We start from the raw sequence: 17976 nt of genomic DNA, 5'->3' as shown, positions 1-17976 counted from the left end.
CTAATCATGAAGCTCCCGTGGCCAAATACACTGGCAATAAATCTATTAAACGATCCCCAAATACATTTAAAACAATTTCTACCTCCAAACTAGGCCTTTTTGAAAAGTATTTAAAATATTATTTTAATTTTAATTTTTTTTTTCTCTAGTTTAGCTTGCTTATTTCTGTTGAGGGCCTCTTGTTCAGTTGTTTACTTCTAATTATCATATGAATGGGAAATTGTTTTGGAATGTTACATTCACCTGGCGGGGGTGCCATATATATATTTTATTAATACTAATACCGTACGGTACTTTATAAATATTGGAAAATATGCGCGCATTTAATATTATAGTTGAATAATAACAGTAATTCCATACTGATCTTTTAATTATGACTAATTAGGAGCCTACGACACGGTTTCAGATTTGAAGCAGGTTTGACTGCCAAAAATGGCAAAATATAAAGTTTCAAAAAATATTGTTTTAAATATGTTTTCTAGACTGAAATTTTGTGCAGAATTCATTTCTGAAGTCAGAAATGCACAATCTGTCATTGTTTTCCTGATATGAGCATTACAGTAGAGGCATATGCTTTTGACGGAAATAAAAATATGAGATCCATAAGTGACAAAATCATCACAACATATTTGAACTCTATTGGCACACTTATAAAGGCTCTGCAAGGCTCACATCATGTTGTAGTGCAAGTCTGACATCTGATTGGTGCACACACATTGAATATAGGTCACATGATTGCGCAATATTACAGATACTAATTGTTCCCGATTTTGCTCAAAAATGGGGCGGCGAGTCAATTTGATAAAAAAATTAGAACTTAAAAAATATGCATTTTAGCACAAGTTTGATACTATATCCCTGTAGTACTGTATCATGGGAATAACTGATTAGTTTTCTGAAGTCAGAAATGCAAAATCTGTCATTGTTTTCCTGATATGAGCATTACAGTAGAGGCATATGCTTTTGACGGAAATAAAAATATGAGATCCATAAGTGACAACATCATCACAACGTATTTGATCTCTATTGGCACACTTATAAAGGCTCTGCAAGGCTCACATCATGTTGTAGTGCAAGTCTGACATCTGATTGGTGCACACACATTGAATATAGGTCACATGATTGCGCAATATTACAGGTACTAATTGTTCCCGATTTTGCTCAAAAATGGGGTGGCGAGTCGATTTGCTAAAAAAATTAGAACTCAAAAAATATGCATTTTAGCACAAGTTTGGTACTATATCCCTGTAGTACTGTATCATGGGAATAACTGATTAGTTTTTTAAACATGTCGCCCTCATATTTTTTTTTTTACGATTTTTCGAAATGCCAAATTTTACGTAATTTGCAGATGTCACAAATTGTTAAAAAAATTAGAAAAGAAAATTGAGAAGGAATGGAAAGATATTAATGTTATACCCAAGTAGGAACTTATACTGTGCATAACTGATTAGTTTTTCAAGCCTATAGCTCTTGTAGTTTTCTTGTAATCCCGATTTTTATAAATGGCGGGCATTTTTACACACATCAAAATTTTAAGGGGTAGGGGAAACATTTTTACATTTTGCAAGTTTTTCCCTTAGTTAAAATGAACAAAGTTAGGTATCAAATGAAAGCCCATTCAATACTGCATAGACTGGTAGGTCAACCATCACTGTAGCACCTTCCTATCAAGAGTTATGATTTTTCAAATAAATTTTTTTGCCGAAAACAGCTTATTTTGGCATGTCAATTGTCACAAGGCATGTCATATTTGAATGATTCTGGCACGCAAATGATTAGGTCAATCACAAAACAAATACCTGAATCCATCAAATAGTACCCTCAGCTGATATGTTAACATTTTAAAGGGCCATATCTATGTAGATTGTAGACTCTATGAGTATACAAAGTTGGCATGTGAAAATTTTGTCACCCAAAAGTGCATTTTTCGGGCAAAATCGGCCACAAATCAACATTTTGTAGCAAAACGATGTACGATGCACGCGTTTTGACAAAAAAATCATGTTCTACAAACAATTTTACCCTAGAAAAGACACCTTAGAAATTAAACATAGCTATTTTCACTCTGGAGTGAATTTTTACACACTTTGGCAGTGAAACCTGCTTCAAATCTGAGACCATGTCCTACTCAACAAATAAGAATTATATGATGGAAAATGAATGTAAACCTCCTTAAATCTGCAAAACACCCCCGTGAAAGCATGTTCACTGTGGGATATTCAATGATGGGGTTGGATGTTTTACACCACGGGCAGCGGAAGATGATGAAGGCCTACATTTATATTTGCTCCTTTTCAAAAACAAATTATGAAGATTTGTTTTGTGTTTTCTAAGCTGGTTGGAAATATTCTTTAAAATTATTTTATTCAAAAAAAGACTTCAATATTCAAGGCCCTTGGTCGAGTTGGCCCCCTCTCAAGAGTTGAAACTAAAAAATGCTGTACAAAAATGTCGTGCGTCGCTTAGTGTCATATCATTTGAACGTCTGGTGGACATCGTTTATTGCACGTTGTGATCATGCGTAAAGCGATCAACGATCGAGTAGTATAAACTATAAAAAACGCTGCGAACGGAGGGCCATCAACATCATAAATGATAAAATGATAATCATATTTTTTATTAAAGTTCGGACGAATGTTATGTATGTAATTTTGTTTGAACTTCCAACTTTTTCAAGCCAAGGTTATGTAAATCAAAGTATATAACAAGAAGTCAGATTGTACTCATCATGCATGCACCAGTTGAGTTAGGCCTTGAAATGTTACTCGCCAGTCGGGCTGGTGCCTTTGAAATTTTTCCTCGACCGGCCGCAAATTTACTCGCCACTGGTGACCGGACGAGTGTAAATTTCCATGCCTGCTTGTCTACCAACGTCAACGACGCGTGGCCAACAACATGGGTAGACATGTCCACATTGCTTATTATAGAGGGCGACATTCAATCCAAAAAGTTTGGACCACAGTAGCTCACAGTCAATGGCTTAACTGTGTAATCCCCATAGGGAAATACAAAAATGTGAAATTTCGACACCAGAAACTTGACGACGTAGTCTAAAAAGTGCTGGTACCGTACTTTATCCTTGATATAGAAGTCAGCATGCAGTGAAAGTTAGATTTCATAAAATAAAATCGCCTTTGTTTAAAATGGATCATCGTGGTAAAAAATGATGCATTACATGCTTTTATTGTACAGTAAGTCATTGTAAGGCATTGTCAATGATGGCGCAGAAAAGTGCAGTTTTTAAAACAGACATTTGCCCATAACTTCGCTAGTTTTTGACCTACAGACATGGTTGACCCCTCATTTTTTTTAAGTTAAACAATCACCTTTTTAAACAAAATAATTTCCATGTGAAATATCCTACTTGAAAATTTTGTGAACATGCCTAACATGGGCAGGCCGGCCCTGGGGCGGGCATGGCATGCTCAATGTTGTGAGGCGCGCAGATGAGGCCTATTGAAGTTTTGGGCTCTATCTACACACATTATAATAATTATTATTAGATAGTCACATCATGTAAGCTTATGACAATGGTATGACACAATGTCAATGATGATGACGATATATCTGTAGTAAGTGAGTACCAAGCTGTTGAATTCGACAACTTCTGAACATCGAGAAAACCGATGAAGGTATCTCCGAAGAAAACGACACAGAAAAAATGTCTAATTCATATCAAACCTGAAAATTATAAACTTACAAATAAGATATCTTTCTGTTTCTCAGGCATCGTTACCATATAGAAGAGAAAAACACAACTTTTGTCTGTTTTAGCGAACGTAATTTTTCCGAGCCGACGACACGCGAGGGATTGTGGGACAAATGCTGTAGGAAATATTGTTCAACAAAAAAATATTGTTCAACACTGTTCAAGAACACTAGTGAACCAAAACCTTTAAAATTAGTAGATAGGCGAGATCTGCTTGTTCTCTATTGACAAAGGACACGGTCTTCAGTGAACGGCCCTTTTCAGAGCCATCAGTACTGGCGGCCTACCGGGGGGGGTGGAGGCACTTCAATATGAAATGGATATATATGTGTAGGGCTGGCACTTTCGCACAAAGGGGCATTCGGTGAGAGCAAAATGTAAAAAATATGGGGTCATTGGGTGAGAGCATGAGTTTTGGCATTCGGTGAGAGCATAATGTAAAAAATACCGGTACTAGGCCTATAATAGGGTCATTGGGTGAGAACATGACCTTTTTTTAAATGGAATCTTTGGGTGAAAGCCGAAACAGCGCCACAGAAACCTCGAAAATCAAATTTCTAGTTCTGAAATGGCTTCAAATTTCTTTGTTTTTGTTAAATAGGTAACAAAATCAGTGATAAATGAAAGTTGCTGTTCAAATGAGTATAGTAAGGGTCTTTGGATGACAGATCAAAAATAGGGGGTCTTCCGGTGACAGAGCATGTGTTCGTAAAAAATTCTGAAAACAAAACTTGGGGTGACTAACTAAGGAAAAGTTAGTTAAAACAATGTCAAGTACGACTAACCTGTAACTAATAGGCCTACGGCTGGACTGGACTAAACTATATGTTAGTAGGTCAGGATACACTAGGGACTTAACTATCAAAATAGGCCTACTAGTTCAACCTTGACCTACTAATATAATAAATTAGTTCAACTGAGACCTACTAGAGCTTACTAGGGACTCTACTAATATATTGGGGTGTTCTACTAATGGGCTCTACTATCAAAAACGATGTCAAGTACGACTATTTTTTTTAATAGGGCATTCTGTACTAATGTTCGACTGAACTAGTCTGTGGAACTAGCCCAATTCTAGCCCGGTAGAAGTGGTCGAAGATATGGAAACTTACGTTTTATTGACCTTTTTTCCCAACCTTGTATTTTTTAATAACTTGCAAACCGTTTTAGCATGGTTAGAATTTGAAAAACAGATTTGGCCCCGTTTTTTGAGCCCTGTTTTCTACTACACACGGCATGATGAAGGTTTCCACGAATTCGGCGGCCATGGCAGCCTCAACCATGAATGCACAAAGCCGCGGGCCATGATCATGACATTTGTGTTCCGATTTACAATCTCATTTCAAATTCTAACGGTTTGTAAGTTATTCAAAAACAAGCTTGGGAAAAATGTCAATAAAACATACCTTTCCATTTCTTCGATCCACGACCATTTCTAACGGGCTAGAATATGTAGGCCTACATCTCAAGACGCTAGATGTGCTATGTCTACAGCTGCATGTGTGAAATGTCGTCTATAAGCTAGTAGAGACTAGATCTACTACTAGCTTAATTTGTCATAAGAGTCATGTCATGTGATCAAAAGGGCGGTAAATTCAACTTTAGTACAATTTAACCCTTGGTACAACCATGATTCGTTCTACCAATTCGTAAAGCCAGAAAAGTTAGTTGGACCAACTTTTGCGGTGCAACTAATTTTCACTTATTAGTAAAGTACCATAATTTGGCATAGTTCGGCATGTCCGTACTAACAATTTCCCTCACTGCATGCTGTAGGCCTACTAGCCAAGCATACTAGATGGACCGGCGTTTAGTCCGACATTAAAAACTAGTTTACCAGGGGAAACTAGTGGTCCTACTAAACAAAAGCTATCGATGCTGAATTGGCCAATTCGGCGCCCCTATAGTGGCCCCTAGGGCACGTTCCCCCTCTGCCCCCTCCGCCTCTGATATCAGTAGGCCTAGGCCTACTGATGACGTAGACCTAACGTAGCTATGTCTGGTGCTTAGTGGTAGGCCCTATTGATGAAATAGTTACACTGCTGATAATGTTATTTTCATGATATAGCTAACTGCTGCTGATAAAGGGATTGTTGAAAATTGACAGTGTTGTGGTGAAAAGTAAAAAACCCTGGTTACCAGCTACCTCAGTGCAACCCGGCTTTTAACACGTGACCGGGTAGGGCCCACCCGGGCCAGTCTAAGCGCATAATAGGAGTTTCGTAGGGTAAAGCAAGTGACCTTCCATGGAAGCTCATGGAAAACTGTCAAAATGCTTTCACAAGACCTAGTCTTTCCTCATTTTGACTACATGCAGTCTAGTCCCGGACTGCAGTTCTGTTTGGTCCAATTTCACTAGTGCCTGTCACATAAAAAATAATAAGCTCAGATTTTGCATAATATACCGGTAAGAGCTAATAGGCTGGTCCGTGTTTTTCGCAGACACTGGGTTAAACTTGGCTGTAGATGGGGACATATCAATTAGGTCTACTTATTTTAACTTTTAAATGTCTCACGCACATTGCTCCTGAGTATCTTTCTTCAAATTTTACTTTCACTCATTCTTCGAATCTACGCATTCCAAATGCACAAGGGGCCCGCTCAAAACATGTTGGTGGACGGTGGTTCCAATATGGAAAACCTCTTCTGGAAAGAAAACTTTACTTTATAGATCTTCAGTTGCTTGGATCAAGCTTCCTCCATCCTAGCTCCCATTATTCGTGTCAATTATAGTTCAATGCGTTTGGGTGAATTTAAAAATGCGTAGGCCTAAGTTTTGTATAATGAGCAATACAATGTTGCATTTTGTAATGTATCATGTTTTAATTAATCCTTCATTTTGTAAAATACATATTTCTTATTATACCGGTATACATACAAAACTGGCGTTATGGGGATATATACCGCGTTTTGGGGACATAAAATGGAGTATATAGGCCTATATAAATATATGGGGATGTGTCATACCGTATGGGTCAAACAATGTCCTCAAAACGTGTTCCCACACCCCCATACCCCCCTCTATACAATTTTGGTGTTTTTAAGTGTTTTAAGAGGACCTGTGTTGTGGGAACACTGAAATGTCCCCGTAGGTGGTTGATGTCCCATATACCCACACATATCCCCATATCCACCGTAAAATTTCCAAACGGCTCGTCAAAAATCACTTGCCCCCTTTCGGCATGCCAAAAATCGCTTGCCTTTCCCACTCTCGGCCCGCCAAATCTTTGCCCCCCCCTGCACATTTTTGAGATCCCAATGTTGCGAGCGCATGCACACAGCGAGCAAGAAAATTTGCATATTTAAGCGTTTCCGTATGGTTTTCATATAAATCACTTGCCCCCCCTCTCGGCTTGCCAAAAATTGCTTGGCCCACCTCTTTCGGCTCGCCAAACATTTCTTGCCCTCCCCCCATTTTACCCTCCCCATGGCTCATAATTATTGAATAGCCCCTAATTATGTCTTCCAGGAGACCAGTGCATTTGTATTGATGGAATTTCCTGAATAAGCTTGAATAAATAACGAATAAATAAATAAAATAAATAAAATAAATTCAAACAGGGAAGTGCCACTCAATGGCTGATCCAGAACAGTCAGGGGGGGGGGATGCAATTTTCGAGAAAAAAAAAGTACCGGTAAGTAATGGCCGCGAAGCGGCCATCCCGGAGCGCTTGCGCAACTAAAGGCGCAGTGTCTGAGAAGTTAGAAACTTTTGGAAAATGAAGCCCAATGAAGACCCAATTGGTTGACCAATTTGTCACTATTATTGTGTAAAATTTGCGAAAGACAGCCCAATTGAAGCCATTTGTGGAAAAGTGTTAACTTTTATTGTCTGAATTATTGCTTATATTATTTAGACTTCTCCGTAGTCCACTTGCCCATTTTGCATACTCTGGCTATTACATTTAAGCATAAAACTCTGATTTATATTGATTTGTGTGCAACGATAGATTTTCACATCTAGATCTGTACGGATCTTTTCAGTCACCGCACTCCTCTGTTTGTTAGCTAGCTTCCCCGGATTTTCGGGGTTCGCTATCAATAAACTGGTAGATTCCTAAATCAGAATTTTTCAGTATTAAAGTGAGCCAATTATAATTATGCAAGATAGTGTTGCATTCAATTACTTTTATTGTCACTAATCATCTGATATTTTTTAACTATTTATGATCCTTTTACTATTGAATACTTTAATTTTAATAAACATCAGTATAATTTTGAGTTCAACGACAGGGTGTCTGCGGGGGGATGTGCCCCGTCAGAAGTGAGAAAATTTTGCAAAATGAAGACCTAATTGAACTATTTTTGCACAAATTTATTTTTTTCAGGCCCCCCCCCCTTAGGAGGGTCAAAAAATTTCAGGCCCCCCTTTTTGCATCAGGCCCCCCTTACAACTTGTGTTTGTGAACGGTCCCTAAGTTCCCTTCTCCTTTTCCCCCTTTTCTCTTCTTTTTCTCTCCTTTTTCCTCTTTCTCTCCTTACCTCTTTTTTTTTTGGGGGAGGAGGGAGGCAGGCCCGCCGGCTCCCCACCTGAATCCGCGCCTGACTCCCACTGATTGAAACAGAAACTCCCGGATAGGCAAGTAGAACGTGACAAATAAATGATAGAACATGATTTTTAGTAGTATTAAAATATTGATTCGGCGTTGTACTATACTCCTTTTTAGATAGCTTTTGTACAGTGTTTGTTAAAGTTCACGAAAACCAGCCACTTTTTGCTGGTTTTCAATACACATCGAATGGACCCGTAATCATTGAAAATAATAAATCATGAACCTATGCAACCCAATCAATCAAGGTATTGACCAATCAGTGCGCTGTATTTTGTGTGCCTATTGACAGTGCACACAAAAATAATAAAGTCAGTTGATCTATAAATTGGAAACACTGTAGGAGCGAGTCTACATGTAGGAGACTGGGAAGATCGGATACTAAAACCTAAACAATAAGCTTACAAGGTAAGGAAGATGAATTGATCTGATTGATATCTTCATTATAAGGTGTTTCCGCTTTGTACTTTACCAATCTACTTTTTAGAGCTGTCATTTCGTAAAGTTTTATGTAATTGTGTGTATTGACTAATTCTAAAGACTATAAATTGTACATGTATGTTGTATGCACTTGCCACTGGCTGCACTGTATATGAAATAGTAGTACGTATGGAATGATCATTACGATGAATGATGATGATGAATTCAGTATAGTACCAGCATGACTAGTACAACATTCAACTTGCTTGGTATATACTTACTTACTTGGTATACTTGGTTGTCTAGTCCTTTATTCCTGTTGGGAGGACTCTCATGATTCTCTTAAAAGATTCCACACACTGACACAGTCAACAACATTAACATCATGTCATGGTCAACAACAACTATCATTCATGGTGCACCATGTGTACTATTAATTTATGGTTATGCATGTATGTATCTGTATCTGTATGTATCTGTCGTGTCACGTACAATCACCATCTCTGTGGTTGTCGCATAAGTGGGGGGGGGGGGGCATGTGCAAAGTTGCGGTTAAATATTGAAGTGGGCCTTTGAAGTCAGCGTCTTGATGTTGATGATTTCTAGCTTGGTCTTGAAGGTCTTGACGTCGGGTGCGGTGCATCTAGGTCCTGGTCGAGTTGGTTCCATTTGCAAAATCTTTGGATATAGCGAGTACCTGTCTTTTGTTTGTGGTGATTATTTTGTAAGATAAGGCCCCCGATTGCCTAGTCCTGGGTTGACTGGATGAATTTGTAGCTCGAAGATGACACTTGATGTTTACTTGGTATATACATGTACCCGTGAGTTTCTTTGTAGATGGTCGTCAAGCGTAATTTAGTCCTACGGTCCTGAAGAGGTTCCCACTCTAAATCAGCAAGAATTTTAGTGATACTGGACTCCCTGCTGTAATTGCCAACAGTAAACCTGGCAGCTCTTTTTTGGATTCTTTCTAACTTATCCCCATCTGATTTGTGCTGTGGATCCCAGATCCCGGAGCAGTAGGCCTACTCAAGCTTGGGGTGTTATCATGTAATTGTCTACATACAAGATCATTGATATACATGCATTGTATGAGCAGCTGTACTGTGTCATGTGTTAAAATTGTTTTGTTTTTAATGTATGAATACATGAATCGAAACCATGTTCCTACAGTCACCGATGACTGAGGGCCGATGACACACAATCGTTAGGTGTATACTGTATGGTATGAATAATGAATGAAAGATCTTCCTGTAGCTTGACATGTGTATATGCTAGTGCTAGTTCCAGTAACTGTAACTTGGCATACCCAAGTTCAGGTCCGTAGATGTCATTATGTTTATGATAAAAAGACTGAAGTCTTGCTTTTAAGTTTTAGTATACTATCCAGCTAGAGAGGTTGCGTCACCCCTAGTACAACAAGTCATGTACCTAGAATATTTTCTCAATTTGAATTAAATTATCCTTTCTACACACATGTAGGTATGACTGATTGTACACATAAAATCTGCGTCAATTCCTGATGTCATGATATTGTTACGAGTCGTACTTGACTCAAGGCCAAAATCACCTTTTATCCAAATTCACACGAATGCACAATACACTGTTTGATTAAGGGGTACTACACTGTGGTAATTTAGACTATTTTTTGCATTTTTCTCAAAAAATAATAACACACTGGTAACAAAAAGTTATGTTTATTATTAGCAAGGAATCCAATTACTACACTAAAATTTCAGTGACTCAAGACAAGCGGTTCAATATGATAGGAAATGAGGTACATCGTAGCGGTACCTTATTTCTTATCATAAATAACAAACCGCTTGTCTTGGGTCAATGCAATTCCAGTGTAGTAATTGGCTTCCTTGCCCCTATAATATACATAACTTTTGTTACCACTGTGCTATTAGTTTTTGAGAAAAATGCAAAAATAGACACAAATTTATCGAGGGGTGTAGTACCCCCTTAAGCTAATAAAATCTAAGTCTTTAATTGAAAGCCAGTTATGATTGGTACAATATATGACAACAAATGCACATACATAATAATCAAATATAATCACTCTTTATCTATTTAGTACTTAGCCAGCATTCTTCTTCTTGGTGATCATAAAGTTCTTGCAATGTTCTGGACGACTGATGTAATATATACCTATTCACTTGTCCTTCGAAAATCAGCTAAGTCCTTTGTACACTTGCATTGATAAATCCTCATGTGATAAAATCTAAATACTGAAAATGGTGTTCTCCAAACACGTTTATAACTCCTTGCGCAGTTCTCCTATACTAAACTCCTTGCGCCGTTCTCCTATGCTAAACTCCTTGCGCAGTTCTCCAAATTTAACTCCTTGCGCTGCTTTCTCCAAACTTGGTGCTATTTCCACCTTTCACACAATATCTTCAGGAAGCAGGACTGCGATGCAGTTGTCCCCACTTATTTTGACAGTTGCGTTGAATCAAAACACCAGACTTCAGCAAGTCGACAGAAGAATATATATTCCTTTCTTGGAAGAATAACGTTCTTTGACGTATTCTAGATCTTCTCCGACAACACTGGTAAATAGTAGTACTTTGACTACATAAAATATTTCTTTGAAGGAATTGGACTGTAAGCATATTAGCTAGCTAGCCCAGATCAACACTATAAACTGTGAAGAAATATGTTTACCTTTTCTTATATATCAGGCCCAGTTTGATTACGCTCCCTCCATACATGTGGAGGGAGCATAACCAACATAACCTACATAGACTAACTCTGAGGCCGCACTCGGCGTCCTAATCCAAAAAGTGCGAGATACATGTATTTCGAGTGATAGAGGTGAAGTTTATGATGCACTTGTTTCTTTGCAAATTCCCAATGTTTTTCATGTCCAAATATATTGGGAACATTCAATTAATGATTGCATATTATTATTTTTGGAATAAAAAAAGAAAAATCTTAAAATTGGTAACCAGGCAAAGCCGGTAATGTGCAGTGCCGGTCTACTATTCAATTGCGTGGTGCATTGGGTCACATGTATTTTCTACATCATTTGCCTTAAGATATGATGATCCACCCAAAAATGAAAATCATCATAGATCCCTGTACTACGTCAGCCTAGTGCTACTACAATGTACGTGCTCGTAAAATCTTGAAAACACTACCCCCTATCTTTGACCCGGTTGCCAAATTCCGACAGACTTGAAACTTACAACATGAATGCTTGTATCTCCACTTTTCAAAATTCACAAATTTCACACACATTTTTGACAGAGATTAGCCTGCAATCCTCTGCATCCTAAATGTTAACATGTATATGTGTGAAATTTGGCAAAAAAATACCCAAATTTCATAATCCAATCTAACCAAGAAGGGGTAAAGAAACAAAGTTAAAATTTAGTACAGGTACATGTAAATATCAAGTTTTCAAGCATTCATGGTGTAAGTTTCAAGTTTGTTGGAATTCGGCACCTGGGTCAAAGGTCAAAGTTAGGGGGTGGTGTTTACAAGATTTTATTTTGTGGAGTCGCCTTTGGGTCCAAGCCACCACTTACAGTAATTAAAAGTTGTAATGGTCTGTTATTGATTCAGGGAGCGACATTGGCATTAATCATACATGAAGTTTGAACATTTTCTGATATCTATATTTAGGGGTACATGTAGGAAGGTGGTCTGAAAATCATGCAAATGAAATTTGGATGGAAAACAAAAAGAGGTTTTGAGAGACCCATAACTTCGTAAGTATTAAAATGAGATACACTATTTCTAAGGCCAGAGTCTGCTTCTGTGGGCGAATATCTGTTTCTAAAGTCAAAATATGAGTGTCTCAATACGCGACTAATTTAACGATGTGACTTGCGAGAGCAAAAACGGGGCGAGTCTGCAAATTTCGACAAGCCATAAATCTCCAAAACCGCTTGGAATTGAGCATTACTTTTTTCCATGTGTTCATTATGCCCATAGAGGTATGCTAGAAATGATTTTCAGCAAAATCTGAGGGGGTGACCAGCCAAGATTTTCAGAAAATTTGGCCCATTCAGTGATTTGCTCATCCGGACGATCGTAAAAATCATCACTGGGCCATCCAGATGGAAATCTCCTGGCCGACGAGAAAACTATTGGCCCGGGACTGTGGCTAAATCGACCCCTGATTTTTATTCTCTGGGTAGCTCTTCTTAGTTAAAAATACAAAGAATTTTCCATTAAACTTGCTATTTACCCAAACTTTTACTCTCTGAAAACATAAAAATTACAATGAAATCACAGAAACTTATATCTAGAGAGTTTTTGCAATTTTTTTTCCTAAATCACAATCTAACATTTGCAATTTTTTTTTAAATTCTTCTTGACTGTGATGATATTCATACATGTGCTTCCATATAAAATTTTAAGATTTGAACAAATTCTGCATGTGATTTTTAAATTTGAACAAGTTCTGAATAGATCTGTTCCCACATCTAAATCTCTATAGGGACCTTCTTCACTCATCCCAGTATTAACACCCACTACTTAGACACCCACCCACCCACAGTATTTATGCACTGCTGAATTAAAGCAGAACACCCTTACAATCCTTCCTTCATCCTTCATCATCTCATCTATTTTTGATGCAGGCAAATATTACAATATCGTGTTCAGACGATCATAGAATTCTTGAGGATCGGGCGTGTTTCGAGAATTGTGATTACTAAGTCAATCCTCGAAAAGGCCCACATGGCTCAATTGAAACTTGGAATCCTCAAGTTTGTCAAATTCCTGATGAGTCATCAGCTCTGGAATTACGGTTACTCCTTCATGTAATTATACACGAAATTAGGGTTAGGATTAGGGTTAGGGTTAGGATTAGGGTTGGGATTAGGGTTAGGATTAGCTTGTAAACACGAAATAATTACATGAAGTTAAGGATCGACCGGAATTATAACCAGAAGTATTACTGTGACCCATCTGTTGGCGTGCCAAATTGAGCCATATTAAATATTAAAACCAAGGTCATAGGTTAAGCTCAGCACCCGAGAATCGCAAAATGTATCATTCAGCGAAATTGTGAAATCCCCTAAATTTCGTGGGGATGAATTTGGGGATAAATTTGGGGCAAACTTAGGAATTGGAATCCTCGAGACTATTTACACGCCAGATTTTTTTTTACTCAAGAACCGTGTTACTTTTAAGCAAAAACCCTATTGTCTGGACGTGCCTAATTGCCCTAATAGGAGCTACAGTGATGACATGAGATTCAGACTGAAAATTGGCATCATATCATTGATCTTACCTATGGGGAGACCTCTTCAACATAATAGTTTCTCAAAATATCAAGAGCTATCTTAAGAACCACTAAACCAAAACTAGGCTTGTTTGTACTCATTCTAATGCATTTTTCATGCTGATTCCAAATATAGTCATGAAAATGTACATTTCTGAAATTTTTGAATTTTTAGAAAAAATTTGAAACTTATCGTCTGCAGTCAACACCCGTGCGCGCGGAGAGAGTTAATAAGTGATGAATGACACAGTCCAATTTATGAATTTAGAATGCCACATGTAATGATGTGACTGATGTGAGACAAGACATGATTTCTGCAGGGACAAAATCTAGAGCCTACATGTGTATGAGTGGATTTGATGATGAAATAGGGATCTGACTATTTATTGATTGATCAAGTGGTGAATGACATTTTTTAAGGTCTAAAACACAGATTACTCAAATTCCTACCTATGTGTTTTGTGATTTTTAAATTAAGGCTGTCGATTTCCGTTTAATGTGCTACATGTTTAAACAAACCGGCCATAAAACTAAATATAAAATATGTGACGTGTCATGTCAAAAGGAGACACTTTTGGGCAGGTTATCAATTTTGAGGTTTTTACATATCTTAAATATAGAGATATTTTGCTCCACAATACCGTTTTCTTCCTAAGTGAAGATATTGAGTTCGTAAGTTATGGTATTATAAAATTAGAAATTGAGATATCGGCCTGTAAAAATATTATTGACAATGTTGAGAATAGGAATTACCTTGAAAAGTGTCTCAAAAAATACAAGATGCCAGTTATATTCTGGTCTGAAACTATCAGACAATACTTTTAACATTAATAACATCACAAATTCGCAACAAACCCACATTTTGAAAAAATCACCACCGGGCAGATTTTTGGCTATTTCTCCATTTACGATCCTGCCCAAAAGTGTCTCCTTTTGACATGACACGTCACATACTATAGTTTGGTTAAAAAATACACGCCCCAGGATATGTTTCAATGTTGGTCATTTTTATATTAGAGGAGGTGCTACTAGAGATGAATAAAAATATTGTTGTGCCACGAACATTTGCACTAGTTAAGGGATGGGGTATGAATGTTTGGACAGTATTTATTGTGAGACATTAGAGCACATCAGACATATCGAATTGCATTCTGAATACGAAGAATGTCCTTCTGATATCAAATAATTTTGATTTTTGAAATTACATAATATACACATTTTATGGCAAATGATTAAAAATTGATATTTTGATATTTAACAGTACTCGAAATAAACTTAATAAATCTGATGATTTATACTTTTAAAGTGTATGTAGGTGGGATGAAAAACGACGATCAATTGAAAATTTTGACCTTTTCGTATTGAAGATATGGATTTTTTTTCCCAAAACACCAAAAAAATTAGGTCTTTTGGGAAAAAAAATCCATATCTTCAATATGAAAGGTCAAAATTTTCAATTGATCGTCGGCTTTTCCTCCCAGCTGCATACACTTTAAGAATATATCATTAGATTTATAAAATTTACTTCGAGGACTGTTATAAAAATGTGAAAAATAACCAATTTTAATAGTTTGTCATAAAATTTGTATTATATCGTGAATTTAAAAAATGAAAATTATTTGATATCAGAAAGACATTCTTCAGTATTCAGAGTGCAATTCGATATGTCTGATGTGCTCTCATGTCCCACAAAAAATACTGTCGAAACGCTCAAAACGCTCATTCCAGATCCCTTAATAGTGCAATTCAGAATTTAATGTGTTAGAGTCAAAAATCAGAACTGTTTAAGCTTACTACATGGACGTAATGTATGAGACAGTAGATTTAGTTCTTTGCATGAAATGCTACTCCTTTTACCCAAACAACAAATTATTTTCAAACCCCCATCAATAGATCTCTAACAGAAAGTTTAAAAATATTAATCCATCTTTTCTAAATTCAAACAGAATTTTGTGAATATATTTTTGTAAATTCATCCTTGACTTGCACAATCAGCATTGTGACATCAGCAAAACAGTTTTAGTTGTCATGGCAACATATTATTTTCTAAATTTTAATTCCTGTGGAGATTGAAATCCTTTCAGGTTGCAATTAAGAGTCATCCCATTCATTTATGTTAGATATTTTGTAAAATGTAAACTGTACTGTACTCGAATTTGAGGAATTTGAGGAAAATGTAAGCATTTCTGTTTTGTTTTTTTTGGATCAAAAATGTTCATGTAAAAATTGAAGAGAACCAAAACAATTCAGCCTTTGTCAAAACTTACTTAAGTTAGCGATTGAGGGGGAACTTGCAGTGAAACTGTGACATCAAGCCGTGATAAAGCAAGTCACAATTGAGGGGGACCAGCGACGATCGGGGTGGTGAGACATTGGTACTTTAGTTTCTGTGATCATTCCTTCATTCTTGTACCCAGTAGTTTCTCTCTATGGATAACATACATGCAGGTGCATGGTCTGTAGCACGTGGGTGGGGTCTGAATGTGTCAGTAAATTAGTTCAGACTACCAAATTTGTGCGTATGTCAGGCACTTTCGGGGGGGGCTATTAAAATGATAAAATGAACTGCACTGTTTAAATACAGCTTAAAAATACAGTGCATCTGAAATACTAGATATATGGTTATTTTGATTTTAAATTGCATACTTAATTTAGAGGTGCTTTTCATGTGATGAGTACCAGGGTTACAACAAACAATCAAAACAGTATCAGAATAAATGTCTCTAACGTCAAAAGTTTCTTGAAAGCTAAAACTGTTGTGATGTTTTCAGAATTGTTTATTTTTGACCCACGGGTGCATGGCTCTTGGTCAAGTGACTCTCCAAATTCGAAAAAACAAAAAATCAAATGACTCTCCAAATCCATAAAAATGTTTTCCCAAATGTCAAAAAATGCATTTGGAGCCAAAATATGTGATTTGCGCTGCGAATAACTCAGTTATGTATTCTTAGCAGCCCTACTCTATACTATGATGTACATATCAAACAAGGATAAACACACTATTCAGTGAAAAGCAAAGATAATATCTAGATATGAAGCAAGCTCTTGTGTTTTGACACAATTATATGCAGGTTCCCTTGTCAATTTGCAACGGTAAAAATAAATCCGCACCTGGGAGTACACAGCCTGCATGAATATTAGGCAAAAAAAAAAAGTTGTTTGTTTGTCCTCCACCGCCCACTCCTCAGATTAAGGCCTGACCAATATTTTTTTCTTTCAATTTAAAAAAAAAATAAAAATAAGTAAAATTCATTTTTTTTTTCAGATTTGGAGTATCTCTGGACCTACCTAAAGCTATTAACTAAGATTTTTCATGGTTGAAAGTAAAAAAAGCCCCCCAAAATCATTTTGTGTCTTCAATATGCAAAGTTATAACTTGTGTTCATGTCATAGTCTATTATTTTTAATGACTTCAAAATACATTGGATTTGAAAACATTAAAAGACAATGACATGAACAAAATTATAACTTTAACTGCATATTAAAGAAACAAAATGTTGGTTTTTTTAAAGTCACCATGAATGATTGTAGCATTTAGCTCTAACTAGGTCCAGGAATACGCCAAATCCCCCCCCCCAAAAAAAAAATATAAAAAAAAAATCTGCCCGCCCGCACTTCATCTTTCAAAGCTGTGGAAGACAAACAAACAATTATTTTTTTGGGGCATTATAAGAAATGAGATTGTCACTCTGGTAGGGCAACACGACTGTATATATGATAACAATGAACTGATGTTTGATGTCAACAAGAGAATTATAGCAGTTGAGAGAGAGAGATTGCATGCAATTTTTATTATGGGTTCTTGGATGTGGGATTTGAGATGATGCAGTTAGCTGCAGTGAGGAACACATGCCAAACAGGGATTTATCTAGACTGCATTTTTGCTGAACCATGAAATGGTATCAGCCTATAAGAGTGAATGTTACTAGCTTACTAGTTTACTTACTAGCTTACTTACTAGCTTACTAAGTTACTAACTGACTAACCATTTGTTCTGAAATGGACATATCTCTAAATGCCACGAAGGTATGACCCCATGAGTGGTGTCATATGAA

At 36.9% G+C, this 17976-nt stretch overlaps 2 protein-coding genes across 3 annotated transcripts in view; one reads left to right on the top strand and one right to left on the bottom strand.

Annotated features, from left to right (window-relative positions):
- Positions 1–3813, bottom strand: part of LOC140136799 (pre-mRNA-splicing factor SYF1-like) — a 56327-nt gene extending 52514 nt beyond the window's left edge. Inside the window, 1 exon segment of the mRNA XM_072158399.1 lies at positions 3704–3813. Coding sequence (XP_072014500.1) covers positions 3704–3742 — 39 coding nt within the window. The 5' untranslated portion in view covers positions 3743–3813.
- Positions 3814–8578: 4765 nt separating this feature from the next.
- The window catches only part of LOC140136796 (uncharacterized), a 130620-nt gene continuing 121222 nt past the window's right edge, over positions 8579–17976 (top strand). For both annotated transcript variants that reach the window (XM_072158394.1, XM_072158393.1), the window contains exon 1: positions 8579–8670. The gene's annotated coding sequence lies outside the window, so the exon portion shown is untranslated. The remainder of the gene's footprint in view (positions 8671–17976) is intronic.

This window comes from Amphiura filiformis, chromosome 17 (genome assembly GCF_039555335.1).
Source record: "Amphiura filiformis chromosome 17, Afil_fr2py, whole genome shotgun sequence".
In the NCBI taxonomy this organism is placed as follows: Eukaryota; Metazoa; Echinodermata; class Ophiuroidea; order Amphilepidida; family Amphiuridae; genus Amphiura; species Amphiura filiformis.
Note: the sequence above shows the minus strand (reverse complement) of the source record. Positions and strands in the feature narration are given on the sequence as shown.